The sequence below is a fragment of the Aulonocara sp. 'chitande type north' Nkhata Bay genome, linkage group LG9 (genome assembly GCF_057382095.1).
Source record: "Aulonocara sp. 'chitande type north' Nkhata Bay isolate Kocher_YH1m ecotype deep benthic linkage group LG9, A_spYH_male_GT1.1, whole genome shotgun sequence".
Classification (NCBI taxonomy): domain Eukaryota; kingdom Metazoa; phylum Chordata; class Actinopteri; order Cichliformes; family Cichlidae; genus Aulonocara; species Aulonocara sp. 'chitande type north' Nkhata Bay.
The window spans coordinates 5,290,073-5,307,808 of NC_141352.1; the positions used below are offsets into that span (position 1 = coordinate 5,290,073).

The 17,736-nt window shown below is 39.0% G+C and overlaps 1 protein-coding gene across 4 annotated transcripts in view; it reads left to right on the top strand.

Moving 5' to 3' along the window:
* Positions 1-296: 296 nt before the first annotated feature.
* hecw1a (HECT, C2 and WW domain containing E3 ubiquitin protein ligase 1a) overlaps positions 297-17,736 on the top strand; it is a 98,877-nt gene continuing 81,437 nt past the window's right edge. For 2 of the 4 annotated variants that reach the window (XM_086305392.1, XM_086305395.1), the window contains exons 1-4: positions 297-678; positions 10,928-10,985; positions 14,568-14,889; positions 16,084-16,191. In XM_086305392.1, coding sequence (XP_086161518.1) covers positions 10,959-10,985; positions 14,568-14,889; positions 16,084-16,191 — 457 coding nt within the window. In that variant the 5' untranslated portion in view covers positions 297-678; positions 10,928-10,958. The remainder of the gene's footprint in view (positions 679-10,927; positions 10,986-14,567; positions 14,890-16,083; positions 16,192-17,736) is intronic. The other 2 variants (XM_086305391.1, XM_086305393.1) reach the window with 1 other exon arrangement.

A 17,736-nucleotide genomic window follows, 5' to 3' on the forward strand; every position in this document is an offset into this window, starting at 1 on the left:
CTGGGACGGAGTCGCATTTCCTGCTTGAACTAAGTTCCAGCTTTCCTTTCGTCTTTCCGTCTTTAGCTTCTGTTGTTTTGGCGGTGGGAGTAATGCGAGCGCTTGCTATCGCGTGCGCGTAACTAGGTACATGAGCGGAGGGAGTAGAGATGAGGAGGTAGCGCACGCGAGGCAGAAAACCCGCTTTCGGATTGGCTGAGAGACACTGGTACCCAGCTCAGTGAAGCTCGAGAAATTCGCCTCAAACGACCGGAAGTTCCACCGGAAATTGCATTCTTACATTGTCATGCAACAAACTGTAAGAAAATAATATTTGGGATAGAATAGATTTCCACACAAAGTATTACGTCACATTTCATTATATCAGATAAGCTGAGTTCGGAAAATACTGACCAAAAACTTCGCGGTATTCGGTTTTCTGACGGCGTGTTTTGGCCGCATCCTGGGACGTGCTCGCGGTTGCTGCTAGCTTTACTTTGGTCCAGAGAAAGAGTGAAGGATGTGACTGAAGCCTCTTTCGCGTGCCTCATCGGCCCTGACTCACTACGCCGTTTGTGTACACTCCTACTGCACTTTGCCTACGAAATGGAGCTCGATGGAAATTAGCAAGCGTGTACCTCTTTGAATTCCCACCCTTACCTTTGGAGAATGATCCACCGGCAGGTTATTTTATCCCAGGTAGGTCGCCTCCATTGTTGCCTTAACGTTGATGTAGTGTCATATCCTGCCAGTCTCCAGCAGCGGGCCCAGCGTTCGGTAACCCGCATTTATGTCATTCTCTTCCGTGTGGAGGAAACGTTACGCTGAATTGTTTAAACAGTGAGTGATTTATTGTAACAGTACATAACGTCAGCAAAAATATCAAGTACATAGCCGCAGCATTTAGACAGAGTGCCTTTTCAGAGGCGGTTTACTTTAAAGCCAAACGTGTTTCCCCAGTAGCTTAATTTTCTATTGCTGCAAGGGCGTAACATCCTTTAAAGTTGTTATTTTGTGTAATAAAACATCTAAATTGAGACTGTGTCAGCTGTATTACACGTGCCGAATTGAAGGGTGGCGACTGCTGTATGAAGACATTAAGCCATGTTTCAGTGAAAACCTTGCCCTTCTCTGGTAAGCAGCGCTGCATTAAATTAATTAATTTCTTGAATGATGTTTGGCGTGAATGTATTGGCGCTGAAGATGTCGGGGCCCTACAGCGTCGCACTGAGTTCTTCCTCCTTATTTGTAATGTACCACGAGCAGGCTATACAAGAGAAAGGCTTACCCCCTCCGGTCTTTGTGCGAGGATTCCCATCCACAAAATCCTCTTAAATACTGGAGCCACACATGATCTGTGTATTTCCTTTTGTTTGCTTCTGTTCTTTGGAGACATGATAATAATAATAATAATAGAAAAGGTATAGCCACGAAGGGATGCATATCACCAGTGATGGTGTTTGTCTAGCTGTCAAGCTGCTGAGTAAATTGTGACCCACATAAATCCCTGTAACAATGGGGAAAAGGCAACGTTTACTAGGTATTGCACACTACCATTTGGTTCTTACTATGAACTCAGATCTTCCAGTATCAATAGGGCAAACCTATTTTTTGCTGGGTTTTCTGTTCCGCTTCTGAATGGATGCCACTGATTTGCCACCAGCTATTTTTAACATATTCATAATTATGCACATAGGTATGGTTGGTACTAATTAATGGTGGATATTCTCATATATGCAGTATTTTTGTTGTATAATGTCAATGATGTTCATAGTTCCTTTAACTGCATGCAAGTCTGCAGTGGTTGGCTATCACCAGAGGTGAACTCAGGTTGTTTATGATGAATATGAGAACCAGACCCTGATGTTTTCATGTATTACCCACTCCACTGTAAGTCACACAGGGCTGAATAATGTTTCTACTAGAAAGCCTAAGAGGTTTGAGCACATCTTTGTGACCTGAGCTCTGAAGATAAGCTTTTTATGTTTATCTTTCTGTGGGCATTGCAATAAGTAAAACGATAAGCAATTTGAAATTGACAAGCACTGTTTTCTTTGAGTGGTTCACCTTCTTATGCTAAGAAATGTTAATCAAGCAGGCTCAAGTGAAAAGGATTTTTCTAATGGATTGTCAGATTTAAAGCATGATAAACCAGAAAAGCACTTTGTTATTTTAAGGGAAATCCCTGCTTAACCAATCCATTCTTCTGTTTGATTGGGGTCTCTGATTATTGAAAAAAGCATAATCATAATTATTTCTCAGTTATTTATTTTGATTGTTAGTTAATATTAACATTCACCAGGTGGATGTTGAACTACTTGGGGGTAGGGTTAGGTTTCATGCGAACCAAGTGTAGTTTCAGAAACCTGAAATTAATTGTTTTCAAATGAATTCTCTTCCATGCATTTTGGCTTTATAGATCTTCACTTGTGAGATTACATTTGGATACACCAGGTAGATGAAAACTTTGTTGTTTTGTTCCAACAGAACTAAACAATGAGTGACTTTTGGCTAAGGTGAAACACTCATTTGATTTAAAACACAAGACAGAATAATCTCATAGTGAAAATAAAAAAAAATTAAGCACTTTACCCAGATTTTCTTTATTCATAATTAAATGTAACACAAGTTCTGATCCAATCAGCTGAATGTTGCATTATCTTTACATAATTCAGCATCATTGTGGATTGCATATGTAAAAACATATTAGTTACACTGGCAAGAAGAAAGTCAGATTTATCGAGAGAATTCTGTCAAAGCAAATAGAAGTGCAACATTTTCTGTTTGGCTGGAGAGAGGCCAAGTCAGGTCAACATGTACAGAAAGAGGAGCAACACAGCTACTGTAGCAAGAGCAGGTTAAACATGTCTTTGTCTGCTCATGCTAACTGTCATGGCAACTCGGATTCAATCAAAACAACACCCAATATGGGAAAATGCTATTATGATATATAATAATTAAAACTACCATGATGTTCCTGCCACAGCTGGCTACCTAACATTATGTCCTGACACCTGACAGTTTTTCAGCAGAATAAATGACAACATAAAAATTGATCTAAGCAAGCAGGAATACTGTAAATAAGCCAAACAATAGTTTAAAAAGAAATATGAAAAATGGAATAATTTAGGATAAGTGCAGCAGCTTCTGCCACTTAGCTGTAATGTAATCATTTCATACTTCAGCCTGTTAAAAGACACTGCTTAAATGTATATGCAAGAAACAGAAGAGGCAGATTTCCAGTAATAAAAGTGTACTTGATAGAAGATTATCACTGCATGAGAAGTGTAGCCTGTAGCTTTTTTCATTCAAGACGTTTAAAGGACTAAAGGTAGTTTAAAGGTTTCTTTTTAGTGAGTTTTGCAGAGAAAAGTTATACGCAGTCAGAAGCTCTACCAGCACTTATTATAGTTTGGTGAGTATCAAAGCTCACAATACAAAAAAACTCAACGTAAGCAACACTTACACTGTTTTCTAGCTGTTTAACCTTTCAAGTGAGAGAAAAAAGTGTGCAAGCTATCATAAAGTGGCCATTTACTGCATGATGACAGCAACTGCTGCAACCAACTAACTTGATTAATAAAGTGGAAATTGTTTGATCATGGATTATTTCTGTCTCTAATATGATTGTCCTAGTATTGCAAGCTTTAAACAAAAACAACATCTGCAATTGAATTGTGTGTAGTTGGGGACTGGTAAAGATTTTCAGTGTTTTCAGTTTTGTGTGTGTTTGTTAGCAGTCACTGCTTTGTGTCACTTGGTTTGATTTAGACAGTAGCGACAACTGTACAACATGTTTATCAAGTTTACTGGGACATTATAAGAAGCAGAGTATGCCATTGGTCTTTATTCCTAATGATGTGGCATAATAGCAGTTTTTTTGTTTCAGTCCTTTAACATCCCTTTTATAATTTTATCATGGCTAAATTGTGGATATTTTAATATTGAACGATTCAAATAATGCTGAGAGATAATTTGATTTTAATGACTTTTCTCATCTAAATAAAATATGGAAGGAATTAATTCTTCTTTATTCCCAGGAAAGTTAATTTGATTTTGTGCATCAAAATGGGCTGTGTTAAGTGTCTACAGAGGGAGGACCCCAGACTCATCCTCTTAAATAACTTGCGCTACTTTACCACTTTTAGCACAACAGACCCAATCTGATCCTCCACACTAGAGTTTTAAAGCCTGTGCTGAAACCAAGGGAAAAAAAGATACTTAATACTAGTGGTGCAACGGATCACGGTTGATCCGTAATCCGAACCGATCCCACTCCACGGTTCGGCACGCACGTGATCCGAAGATTCGATAAAGAAGAAAAAAGTATGTGTATGGTGCACGTGGTGGGTCTGTCAAGCGATAGTTATGGCCAGCGCTAGCAGTCCAAGTAGAGGAGCAGAGGAGTTTGCAGCATTTAAGCAGCCCTTTGCTGCCCAATCCGACCGGGCTAAAGCTATTACAGAAGCTGTTGGGGTGTTTAGCTGCAGACGGGAGGCCGTATTCTGTTGTGCAAAACAAGGGGTTTAAACTATGATGAACGTGCTTGAGCCACGCTATGATGCGCGTCTGCTTTAGTGGCAAGATCGTACCCAGGCATGTATGAGCAGGAGAAGATTAAAGTTATGGCTGAACTGTCCCAGGCATCTTCTGTTGCCCAACTACAAACGGGTGGACCTCCAGGTCAACGGAAAGCTACGTGACCGCTCATTATATCACAGCGGAGTGGTAGATATAAAGCCCTGTACTGCCCTATATTGCACCTTAATTAGTTTTTATATAATTGCGTGGAATGAGTCTTGAGTTGAATGTTTTTAACAAGCAAAAAATACTTAAAAAGTTAATAAGTAAATGTTAAAAAATTTTCTTTTTTTCTTTTTTGCTGATCCGAAAATTGATCCGATCCGTGACTTAAAACCGTGAGATTTTTGATCCGGTGCACCACTACTTAATACCATTTGCAATGCCACTGGGGAAAACAGAGCAAAAAATGCTGTTATTAAAAAAATGGGAAAAGATTAGAATAACACACGGTAACAGCACCATTTAAGATGTCTGACGTAGTGCAAAAAACATGCCAACCACGTTAGCATTTATGAGAACTCTTTAATTTAGTGTGAAACTGGAGCTTTACTGACCTCTCAAACTCCTTTATGAGGAATGCTTTGGGAGGTTCGTTGTGCTGCTTGACTTTGTTGCCACCACTTTGTAGGGTCATTTGCACAATATAATATAATATCAAATATGTTGTGTCTTGGTCCAACTTTTTAAGCAGCTGCCTAAAGAGGTCCTTTTTTACATGTGACTACGTTAGTAAATTCCATTCATTCTTGACTTTTTCTGTCTAATGGAGTGCAGATTGCGAGTGCTCCTGCCACACTTGGTGGAGTTATTTGTTTACATTTATATCGAACATCACCAGCTGTTAGTGTGTCCTCGTCTGTAGCTCAGTTGTGTGTTGTTTCCACCTTTAATGGGAACAATATCTTGCTAATTAATGCGCTTTTTGAAGTAGCTGTCTTTTTCGACTCATCGGAGGCTGACATGTGGCTCTTGCTCTCAGATATATCCCGGCTTGTCTTGTTGCTGCTGCGTGCACTATAGAAAGTGCATGGCGTTGCTATAGAAGTGATTGCAGTATGACATTTTCATACCATGCAACAATTTAAACCAGTATTATCACAGATGATGAGATATGGCACAGCCTGAGAAGACTATTGTTGGTATTAAGACTATTATAAATCGGCATGCTGTTATGATTTTTAGTATCTCACAACCCGTTTTTTTCTTTCTTTTACTTCTTGGATAACACTACTGCACACACAGCATCAGGGCAAACATAGCATGCTGTTTATGGCCTAAAAGTGTTTTTCCTTAAGAAATTAAACTGTGGTCAGTATTGTGGTAGACCTCAGTTTCATTAAGCTGTCTTTCCATTGAATTTTTAATCCCACAGACAAAAACTCAAGAACAATAAAAAACAAAACGAAACAAAAGCTAAATTTACTTTGCCAGCTTACCAGCTTTGTGTGCAAGAAACACTCATGTGGAAGGCGTTATTCTGCAGAATGGAAATGTAGGGACACAAACAGATCTTAACAGGAAGAACTAGTATCTGCAAGTTTCATTACATGCAAACAGTATCAGTCAAAATATTCAATCCGCATCTAAAACTGCTGCTTGACAGTTAAATAACAGAACTGAAGTTGCATGGACTTACTCACTGGAGTTTGTGTACACCTTTAAGCATTATGGGAACTCTATTGTAGTTCTCAAAGTTTTTGTACTGTATATTGTAGCAGATACACTCAATGTTTGTGTGTCCCAAATACATGGGAGAACAACAGGAGTCTAACCTTCTCTGGGCAGGACCTCTTGTATCATTTCAGTACACTTTAGGTTTTTTCCTATTCTCAACTGTTATTGGCTACAGTACATAAAATGATCTCCAACAAAAGACATACATCAACACCAAACACACTAGACTGACACTGCAATGTTGTAATCAATCTGCAGATCTTTTCTCCTGTATTGTACTGTGTGTAGTTCTGTTAAATGATAGAGTAATTTGATGGAGTAACTCCAACTTACTTTTAAAAATAAGAACATTACATTATATTTAAACCAAGTTCAAAATGTCCTTTTCCCCAGCAACTGCTTGACATTGCTGGGAAAACCATTAGAGCTCCGCATTGATGGTATAGCCTAAGACTTCACTGCATCAGCAATCTGCTCTCGATCTGTTTAAAGTACAAATAGAAGTATTGATATTCGGTTTGTTATTAGGTTTTACCAAGAGCACAGGTCATGTTTCTGATTCAGAATTGAGCGGATTGTTACTTTGTATTAAGTCGTTTTAGCAATTTGCTTTGATTCTGTTTATAGGTCTACAGTACATTATTTACAGGGACCAATAAGATCGACGGGTACATTAGCAAATGGGTCCAGTCTTAGTTTAAAAGCACCAGTGGGTGGGGGGGTCAAATTTAGCGCTGTTACAAAATTAATGGGTTTGGGTTCAGTTAGTGTTACAAGCTGTGCTGAAAGAATATTTGATTGTATGAATGAAACTTCATTCGAAAGTGACTATTTATTATGAGCCTAATACAAAATCCAATCCTAACCATAGCCAATGGCCAGTTTTGAGATGAAGTGAAGACTCTACTAAGTGACCACATTCCTGATGATAGTCAGGTCATCACTCAGATTAATACTAGTTCTGTAGTACACTGTGTTTTGCAATACTGTGTTCATGAAACTCATGAAACGTGTTCATGAAAATCATTATGTTAAGTCCATGTTGCTCTCATGTGCTTATATTGGTCAGGGAGCTCTCTGTTGTAGTGCTATCACAGTAAAGGCTTCCAAATCTCTCCCATACTGGACTGAATGTGATTATACCAGTTAATTGTGCAAATGTAAGAATAAGCAGGAAGTACAAGTGGGGACATTTCCTAGGAGAGTTTTGCCTTAGTGTAGCTAGCTATGGCACTGTACTGATGTGTAGCTATGAAACTAATGAGCACTGTAGGGATTTGAATGTGACTGTATAGTTTTTGTCTTCTCTCTTATTTGCATATGTGTGTCACACATGAGCATTGTTTTTTTGATGCATATGTAGTCAGTGAGTGTGTACTCAGTGTATCTTTAACTGTTAGTCAGGCTGTTAGAAAATAGAAGGGTGAGTAAGAAAATATGAACATAAAGTATCAGTGTGTTGGGATGTAATATTGATCATTTTTTCATTCACACTGACGTGCAGATATGACCTGACTCTCCAGTCGCAGATGTCAGACTGTCCTTGAGTACATAAACTTTTACTGTATTGTGTTTAGTCACAGAAATAGAACAAGTGCATTTAAAGATTTGTTGTTTATCCTGATTAATGGAAGAAAATTAAACTCTTGCTGCAGGCTCAATCATATTCTGCCTTTTCAAATTTTTGTCTCCCATTCTTTAACCTCTGGGCCGTTTTTAGCATAGCTGCTTTTCCTGTAGTAGTCCTGTTACATCTCTTGGTCTTCTGCTTCTCATAGATACTCTGCAGTCTGGCCAGAGAGTAATCCTTCAATTTGCTTTTCATTTTTGGCAAATGGACAAAGTTGCAGGGAGGCAAATCTGGCAAGTGGTCCAGCTGGTGAGCAAAGTTTATGTTGGTGTTCCAGAAAAGGTGCCTACGTGATGTTTTTCCTGCTTGCCAACACCAGCTCTGATTATTTGCGGTAAGTTTCCTCCTCTAGCTAAGTGAGGATGTTACAGTGGAACTAGGGGCTGAGCTCACAGTGAAAAATCCTGCGCATAGTCCCGGCTTTATGACTGTGACATTGTAGACTTAGAGGCAAAATTCAAGCCAGATTTTGGAGAGTTACTGAAATTCGACTAGTTACATAAAATGATATGCCATTGCATGGCTATCTTTGGAGCTATTGTTGGGCTAATAATAAACACAGAAGCACTGAAATACTTTAGGGTGAGGGTTGAATTGTTCCTAATTACATGTTGGGGGTTAGTCTCTGGTACTTGATTGGCAAAGTTCTGTCATAGGGCAGGAAGAAGACATGGTTTAATTGGATTCATTCTCCTTTTAAGGGGCTCTGCTGGGTGTGCTTGTGGGAATGCAGACATTTTGCAAACTTGCAGGGAGGCAGCTCTTGTGCTTGCAAAATAAAGTTTGGTTGTGTATAAGTCAATGGGAAAATAACCTGTCACCTACGCAAATACTTTGCTGCTTAGTTGATGGTTTCATAGCTGGTGTCACATCTGATTGTTTATTTCATAAATTATTGCCATCAGATCAGGGTGTTGTTTAGGGTGGGCCTTAGGTGGAGACACCTGGGGACCTACACACACCTGAACTAAATCTAGGAGACACTGGGGGGTAAACTAAAAATAAGGCAAAAGAGTCTAAGAGAACTTGACAGAAACACTTAAAACAAAGACAAATACTAGACAAGAAACAAAAGGATACTGGAGATAATAAAAGAGATAATCGAAACCAATTTTAATATATCTGACATAAATTTCAATACAATTATTTTTTTTAAATACATTTTTTTTATTAAGGTGAAAATGTTTAATAATAAATATCAAATTTAAAAAAAAGTATTTCACCCTCAGAATGTATATTTATTCAGAACAGTGCGCATGTATTCAAATTGTTATGTATTTAAATGGTTAGAACCTGTTACTCTGATGTACATAACAAAGTCAGAATAACATATCATGATATTTAGAATGGCCACATATCATTCCCTGTATTACTCTCTGTTGTCAATATAAAAAGTGGCAGTAAGTTTTAAATAGCTGTATATGGCATTATTAGCACTTTGCCCTTCAGATCAATCTGGTGACCTTAGAGGAGATGTTAGCGGTGGAATATGGAATTATATTTTAAATCCTTATGCATTACTTTCTATATTTTGGCTGTACACAACATTTGTTAGAATAATGGTTACAAGACTTTTTGTCAATGTTCAACTAATACATGATTCAGTAAAAGGACTAGATGTTATAGTCCCTGATAATGCATTGCTTTAAATGGAGAGAATCTTGAGGGATGGCTGTTATGAGGAAAGGCAGCCCAGAAACTTTACCAACGGGACACATCGTTGTGTGCCTCAACTTTCGGTCTTTTACCCAAGCTAATCTGCAATTTTTCGGTTAGGTTTAGTGATTAGAGATGTGATCTAGATTATCTTATTAAAATTTGGGACACATCGTCAGTATTCATCGGGTGTTTCGGCCATTATGACTAGACACCCTCATCCAAGGAGGCCCTGCCAGGGGTGATCAGGGGTGTGTCACTGGTTTATGTTAAATTGTTATTTCTCTTCTTTCCTTTTTTTTTGTGTCTCCATGTGTATCTGCCCTGAGTAAGGCTAATCTTACGTTGTAGGCCACAGTCTTCAAGGTCATTAAGATGTAAGCCAAATTTCATAATCAGAATACTTTTTTAATCCCAGAGGAAATTATGTTTACATTTTAATGGATTGTTGAGCCCAATCTACACCTCTACAATGTTTTCTTTCTAAACTTTCTGAGCTTTCACCTTTACAGACAGACATTTATGGAAAATCCAAACCAAAATCGTAACTTCCATAGCAGAGGTAGAAAAAACAACAAAATAGTCCAGAACTTCTCAGAATCTCAGAAAACTCAGAAAATGCTCTCTTCAAGGCTGAACAAATGAGCATATATTAGTGTTTTGCTTCTACAAATCAACACTTTTTCCGCTGTTGCCCCACATGTGGAAGTAATGCTACGTTTTGCTTGAAACTGCAAGTTATTGTGTATATTGTAACACTAATGGTGTGTTTCCCTCAGTGCCTCGGGACATTTTATGAGCCAGGGTGGCTGTTTGCTTATATAACACAGTGATAGTAGGCCTGGGGCTGTGTGGAGAGCGAGGATCCGTGGCACTTTTTTGCTAGTCCGTTAACCCTTGGTTACGTAGAGTGACACAGCTACTGCCCAGTCATCCCATAATAGTTAGTCTTCATCCTATCTATTCTTTTACTGATATTTATTTTTTATTGAAGTTTCATATTTTCAGGTTGTGATGAATTCACAGAAAACAACATTCAGAGACTTCTTGTTAATTTTTGTAGGGTTGCTTCTCCCCTGCAGGAACACTGACCATGTGAACATCTGCAGATGCACATGAAAAGTGATTTTTGTTGTATGTGTTGTAACTGTGTTGAGTCTATTTGTCTGTTCTATCTGTGCTATATTTGTGTGTTCTCCATGTCTCTGTTTCCACTTGTTTCTCCATCTGTGCTTCTTTTCTTGAAGTATTCATATTTTTATCTGATAAAGATGAAGTATGAAAAGATGATGATGATGTTTCCCCCCCTAACACCCTACTTCACTTTCTCCTCTGCATTCACTGCTTCTGCTTTTTGTTTCTGTGGTTTGTAACACCCCACCGTTCTCCTCCCACTTCCCTCAGGTTTTGGTCTGCTTTGGGTTGACTGGTCATTATGCTGATGCAGCTCTGTAGTTTCAAGGTCAGTGCTCCCTCCTTCCTGCAATCACTCTCCAGCTTCTTTGTATGTGTACCTCCACCCAGCTTCTGTTGTGCATTTACGAAAGCTGCTGCAAATTTTACACACACACACACACACACACACACACACACACACACACACACACACACACACACACACACACACACACACACACTGGTTGGACGATAAAAAAAATCTTATTTGTAAACTGTAAAAACTCCACAACTGTATTTTAAATAAATACCATAGCTATATATGATAAACTAAAACCTTAATTGACTCGACTTACAGCTTAAAGTGCTACAGAACAACACTCACAAACTGAAAACTGAAAACTTTGGTCAGTTCCAAAGAAATAAAGTAGTCATAGTACAAGAAAAAAAACTACCTCTACACGGCATCAGTTTTTTGTATACAAACAAACAGTTTTCAGTTATTGGGTAGAAACATTCAAATGTAAAGAAAGGAGAACAAAAACAAAACTGGCACCTAATTTTGGTCTGCTTATTCTTTAAACGGTACACCTTTGTTCACATGAAGTACAGTACTGTGTCGATAGAGTGGGCAGTGAGTTGTAATCAAGGTCAGTTACTTTAGTCAGTGCATGCTGCTCTGCTTCTTTCCTGAACTTTAAATAATCAATTCCCCAATTTCTCAACAATGTTGTCATCTTTTGAACCTTGGGCTGTATCCGCTGACGTCAGCAGTGTCAAAGCATCCTGTGGTCTCACTTGGAGTCCGGTACAGGCAGTTTTTCAAATTGGTAGAGTCCATATGAATTATTTTTCTGGCTTTTACCTGTACTGCGAGTCGAGTGTTTTCACCAGTGCATGAAACCACATATTTTTAGATACAAGTTTGTAATGGCCATTTTCTTTGTGCGTATTTATTACACGGCGTGCTGTGGGGAAAGGCCTGTTCTAATGTTTGAGTCTAAGGTTGATTTTGAGCACCTGACAGCTCTTTTTTTGCTTCTCCTCCCTAAACTCTCTTTGATTACTCTTTCACGTGATCCTTGCGTAGGTGGTAGAAGAGGTTTGTCGTGTTTGAGTCTGGGGTGGGGACCGGTTTCCTTCATAATTTGCATAGTACAGTTTTCTGGTCCGTGTCAGACTTTTCAGAACCATGTCCATGCTAGCCCCTCGTTTAGAAATAAGGTCCTCGTATTGTTTTGACCGGTCCTTCTGTTTGTCATCATTTCAGTTTATTTTGAAAAATCTCAACAGGATCTTAAGCTTTATTGTGAAAGGTTTATGTGGAAAATAAAGAAGAGGACGGCGGCTGGGTTTACCGCCGTTGTTCCTAACGGCAACGCGTGAAAACAGTCGCCTGTCTGTTTTAAATATAAGATAAAGAGAGAACTTTAAAAAATTAATATGGCAACTACAGTGTCCATCAAAACGATGAAAAAATATTGCCGTAAACAGTTTATTTTGCGACACCACGACACAAACAATAGCGTAAAATGAAACGATAGACGTTTTCATGTTATTTTGGTCAGCACCCTCTGTCCATAATAATGTAAAACTGGCTTCACTGTCAACAGTGAGACTAGTGTTGCAGCAGCTTTAAGTTCATGTCAGTTGACCTGAGTTGTTCCTGAACACCCTAACTAATCTGAGGGTCTTCTTGCAGACTTTGGCAAAGCGGTGACACATCCAAATAACTTGTACTCTCATACAGTTGTTTGGACTGATGATCTTGGAATCTGGAGTTGCTTAGAAATGGCTCTAAGAGACATTCACAACTTGTGTAAATCTGCAATCCTCGTTCATAGCTCTTCACTGAGCTCCTTGGACTTTTCCGTTGTATTGACAGTGAGTGCTATCAAACAAATCCTTTTTATGCTGGCAAAGTTGTAGTTAATCATACTAACAAAAAGTTAATAGGCCTTGGCTTTCACAAATATAAAAGACATCATAGAACCTTCAGCACCACCTCTCTACAGTCAAGTGAATGTACAGTCTGTCAAACTGAAATGTTTCAGATCATCCAAAAATTCTAATATGAGACAAAAATAAACCAAGTAAATACAAAGAATGATGAGTGTGCCCATGTCTCCACCATGTTTGATAGATGTCATGGTATGCTGAAGATCACGAGTTGTGCCTTTCCTCCTCCATGCTGTTTTCTTCCCATCATTCTGGCGCAAGTTAATTTTTTGTAGAACTTTGCAGGCTCTTCCAGTTGCCGAGGGTAACTAGTGGTTTGCCATTCTTGTAACCCTCTCTGTCTCTTGATTGTACACTTTGGACATCAAGTTATTTTTCTTAATCAAGAAAAGAATTCTGGTATCGCCCACATAAGTTTTGTTCTGAGTCTTCCAGGCCTTTTGGTGTTGCTGGATGTAAGTGATACAACAGAAAGAAAGCACTGGCCAGTTTTTGCTTTCTCTCTGATAGGTTTATTTTTATTTTTTCAGCATATTGATGGCCTCGGTGAAAACCGGACACATCCAAGTTGAACATTCAGAGTGCCCTACATATATTTTATTTGTGTGGCTGCCAAGGAATAATAGGCAGAGACCTAATAGACCTGACCATGAAACAGCTTGTACATCAGTTGACCAATTCCTGTTGAGACTCTGAAAATGTGGTTATATATCTCAGAATGGCTGTAATTTCTACTGTGATCCTACCATTACTGTAGGATCTGCTGTACAATATAAAGCGCCTTGAGGCGACTGTTGTTGTGATTGTGACTGTTGTTGCGCTATATAAATAAAATTGAATTGAATTGAATTGAATTGAATGCCATGCTTTTGTTAAAAACTGTTAAGAGCTTCAGTACAGAGACAGAATTACAAAAACTGTGTCATCATCTAACTGGCTCACTGTCAGTGTTCAAATGGGACCCACAAGCTGACACATCAGCATATTAACTTAGGGCACACAGACTTACTATAACTAAGAGATAAAGCACAGACTATACACACATAATAATAAGGTGAAGGTAAATTCCACGATTGTTTTTTCGATTGGAAGTGTCAAATTAGAAGAGCAGAGGCAGTGGTGCGTCCCTACAGTGGCACAGGATGACTGGCAGGCTGATTTAACACTGATTTAGTAGCTTGCATTTCAGCTGTTGGTCACAGTTAAAAAACAATCTGCTAAACGATTAACAGAATATTGCTGTGTTAGCAAACACAAGCTGCTCTGCTTCTAGCTGGAAGAAGATCTGTGTTTGACGTCAGTCATCAGACAACATTAAAATACATGACCGTTTTCTGTTATCAGCGCATCATCATTGCATTGTTGTGCAACTGTGTGATCGAGTTGATATTGAGGATATTTTTTGTTTTGGTGTCCACCAAGCTGCAGCATAAGAGAGAGCACTGACCACCATAGTGATCAAAATGTGTATAAAAACGTGAATTCAGTCACTTTATTGTTTTAAACAAGTTTTTGACAGATTTCTATTTTTTATTTTGTTTTTACAAAAGCCGGTCAAATAAAGTTATATTGTATATGAAAATGCACTTTTACATTTTAAAGAGGCCACAAATTTTCAACCACTGTAGGTACTTCGTGTTTTTGTAGCTTTGATTCTGCTAAAAGCTTCTTTCTGTGTATGTCGTTGCAGAACTTGTACCAAAATCGGTTCCTGGGCTTGGCGGCCATGGCATCCCCAACTCGCAGCAGCCAGACCCGCCAGCGCTGTAAGGATGCGGTTCGGCACAGCTATGGCCCTGAGTCCTTTGCTGTCAATGGCCTGAACCAGGATGCTTTTATGTTGGGACTGTCACGCTCCACCAGCGACACTGATCTGGTCTCTCCAGATGCACGTTCCACTCTTACCATCAGCTCTTCCCACTACATCATAGGCAAGTCCGAAGACCTGGTGATCACATGGGACATCAAGGAAGAAGTGGATGCTGGAGACTGGATTGGGATGTATTTAGTTGGTAAGATGTCACGTGCTTTGAGATTTTAGAGTTTTAAATATATTGACTCTGAAAGTAGTGTTAAAAAAATCTTATTTGTTTTTGTACAGTATGCTACTCTGGTTTGCTGTCCTCTGCTGTGATGGTTATCACGTCATGATTTTAGTGCCATTTGTCTTTGTTTAAAAATGGCAGCATAAGTCCCAGAGGTGGAAAATAAATCAAAGATGTGTGTAAATAGAGAGCACAAGTGGTTAGTTAGAAACTGGATATTACAGCATGCACAAACCACTTGTAGTCATTTACCTTACTTACTTTTCTGTATGTATTTATGTTATTGTTTGACTAATGGTAACATGTAGGCTTGCTAATGAAGCTTTAAGACACAAAGCAACAATGTAACTTCAGTGCTCTTCTCTGAAAAAGCTGATAGCTCTGAAGTCTGTGATATAGATTTTCATTCAAGCAGGCATGTCATGCATCAGGTAGTCTGTTCTAGATAGGCAATATCTGCAAACATACAGTCACATTAAAAACAAAGTACACCCAGTTAATTCCAAGGTTTTACATATCAGGCAGGTCTTAAAATGAGGTAAATACAACCCGAGATGAGCAACAGCACATGAGCTGTTATGTTAGAAGAAATAATTGTTGTATTATTATATCATAAATTATTTATTTAATAAACACTAAGCCAAATGCAGAAGCAGTGAGTGAAAAATTATTTACACCCTATGATTCAGTATCTTGTATAACCACCTTTAGTGGGCTGTAACTTAAATAAAGTAACACTTTGGGAAACCTTCTGGTACACAGAAGAGTTCGTGGTGGACATGGTGGTGTTGTTAAAATGACGCAGCAAGACCACGGGAGAGCCGTACGTAAGCGAAGGATCAGAAACCTAAAACTACTTAAGCATTGTTTAAAATCAATAGTGGGCCAACATTTCTCCACAACGATACAACAGACTGGTACATTCATACATAAAGCGCTTATTTAATTTTCAGATGTGCTAAGGGCCAAATAATCATGTCCTGATATGTAAAACCAGAGTTTACTTTATCTCAAAGCAAAGGATTTCCACTTGTCCAGTTGTATAAGTGAATACCAGTAGTTTCAGCTATCATTTTATTTTGTTGCCAATACATTACAGAAAGAAATTCAGAAGCTTGGACGTGCAGTATGGTTTGAGCTCTCATTCATCTCTCTTTCCAGATGAGACGTTATCGGAGAACTTTCTGGACTACAAGAACCGAGGCATCAATGGATCTCACAAAGGACAAATAGTCTGGAAAATTGATTCTAGCTCCCACTTCAGTGAACGTGAGTAATAAAAAATGTTTTTTTTGTTAATATAGGGAACACTTTGTCTCTAAGAAAATGTGAATGTCTTTCACCAAACAGCTCACAATATAAAGTAAAACAAACGATTCCACGTCACTCACGTTATATTGGATTTTTGGGGGGAATTGTGGACATACGCAGTCAGTCGTGTCAAAAAGGTAAAACTTTAGTGTTAAACTACAGTCAAGATGATATTAGCAGCTGGTGACTTGTGACCCAAATGAAAACAAATATCTCAAACAAGCACGACTCTACCACCTGCTCCATATGACAGGCAAAACATAGATGTGGCTTCCGGTCGAGTGAACGCTGCCGCGCTTGGCTGCCGCTGCTCACCGGTTATTATTATTACTATTACTATTTTTATTATAATTTTTTTTCAGTTGCTGATAGGGATGGGTATCGAAAACCGGTTCTTGTTGAGAACCGGTTCCCACTGTTTCAATTCCTTGGAATCGTTTGCCATTTTTGCAAACGATTCCCTTATCGATTCCAGTCGCCCCGAATGACGTCACCACGTTGCGGAGCGTCATTTACCTGGCAGGAAACACGGCGCCTAAGCGGCTCAAACGCTCAAAAGTTTGATTATACTTTATGAGAACCGATGGCAACAGGGCAACTTGCAAAGTAGATATTTCATTTAAGGGAGGAAACACTACGAATATGCAAAAGCATTTGCTCACAAAACACGCGATGACACGCGTTTTTAATTCCGCTCCGGACTCGTGAATCTCAACCCAGCAGCAGCGCTAACGTTTGCACGTCCTCTCCCGTTAATGCGGCAGGTAAATAATCAACTAACAGTGCATATTATGTTAGCGCAATCTGCCTTATTCCAAAACCTGCCATTACTGTACATGTAGGTGACCATGATGAGAGAGACAGACAGAGTCTGGCTCAGATGCTGGCAGTTCTCGCTGCAGTCTACCGGTAGCGTCTCCTTTCAGGCCAGGATAGACTAATGTCACCGAGCAGTGTCTAAGTTTGTGGTCAAAGGCTTGCACCCATTTGCCACAGCAGATGCCCCCGATTTTTGGTAAGTGAATGTGTTTAATTGTGGGCAGGGACATTACTGGATATTCTTGTGTAATTGCCACAGAACAATTTATGTTATACTTTGTTATTGCTACAGAAGAATGTTGCAGCTTTAAGGCAGGGATGACTCCTGGAGTTGCTTTCTCACTGCATATGCTTTATTTCACAATCAGATCGATTCGATAACAAAAACATACAGCAGCTCCTCTCCTACTCCTAGCCCTTCGCTGCGGTGGAAAAAAGAACGACTTCAATCGCCTTCAAGGAACATACGTACAAAATAGTTTTCCTGATACACCAATGGGGCGTTCAATGCCATCTTGTAAATATGAGTACTCTGGCAGAGTAACAGTTCAAATGAAAAATACACCAGAACAAACAAGCAAACAAAAAAAGAAGTGTGGGGTACCTTTGAACCAATGAACAAAGTATAACAATTTATACTTTTTAACATAACCCGACCCCGTCAATATGTGATATGTCTCACAA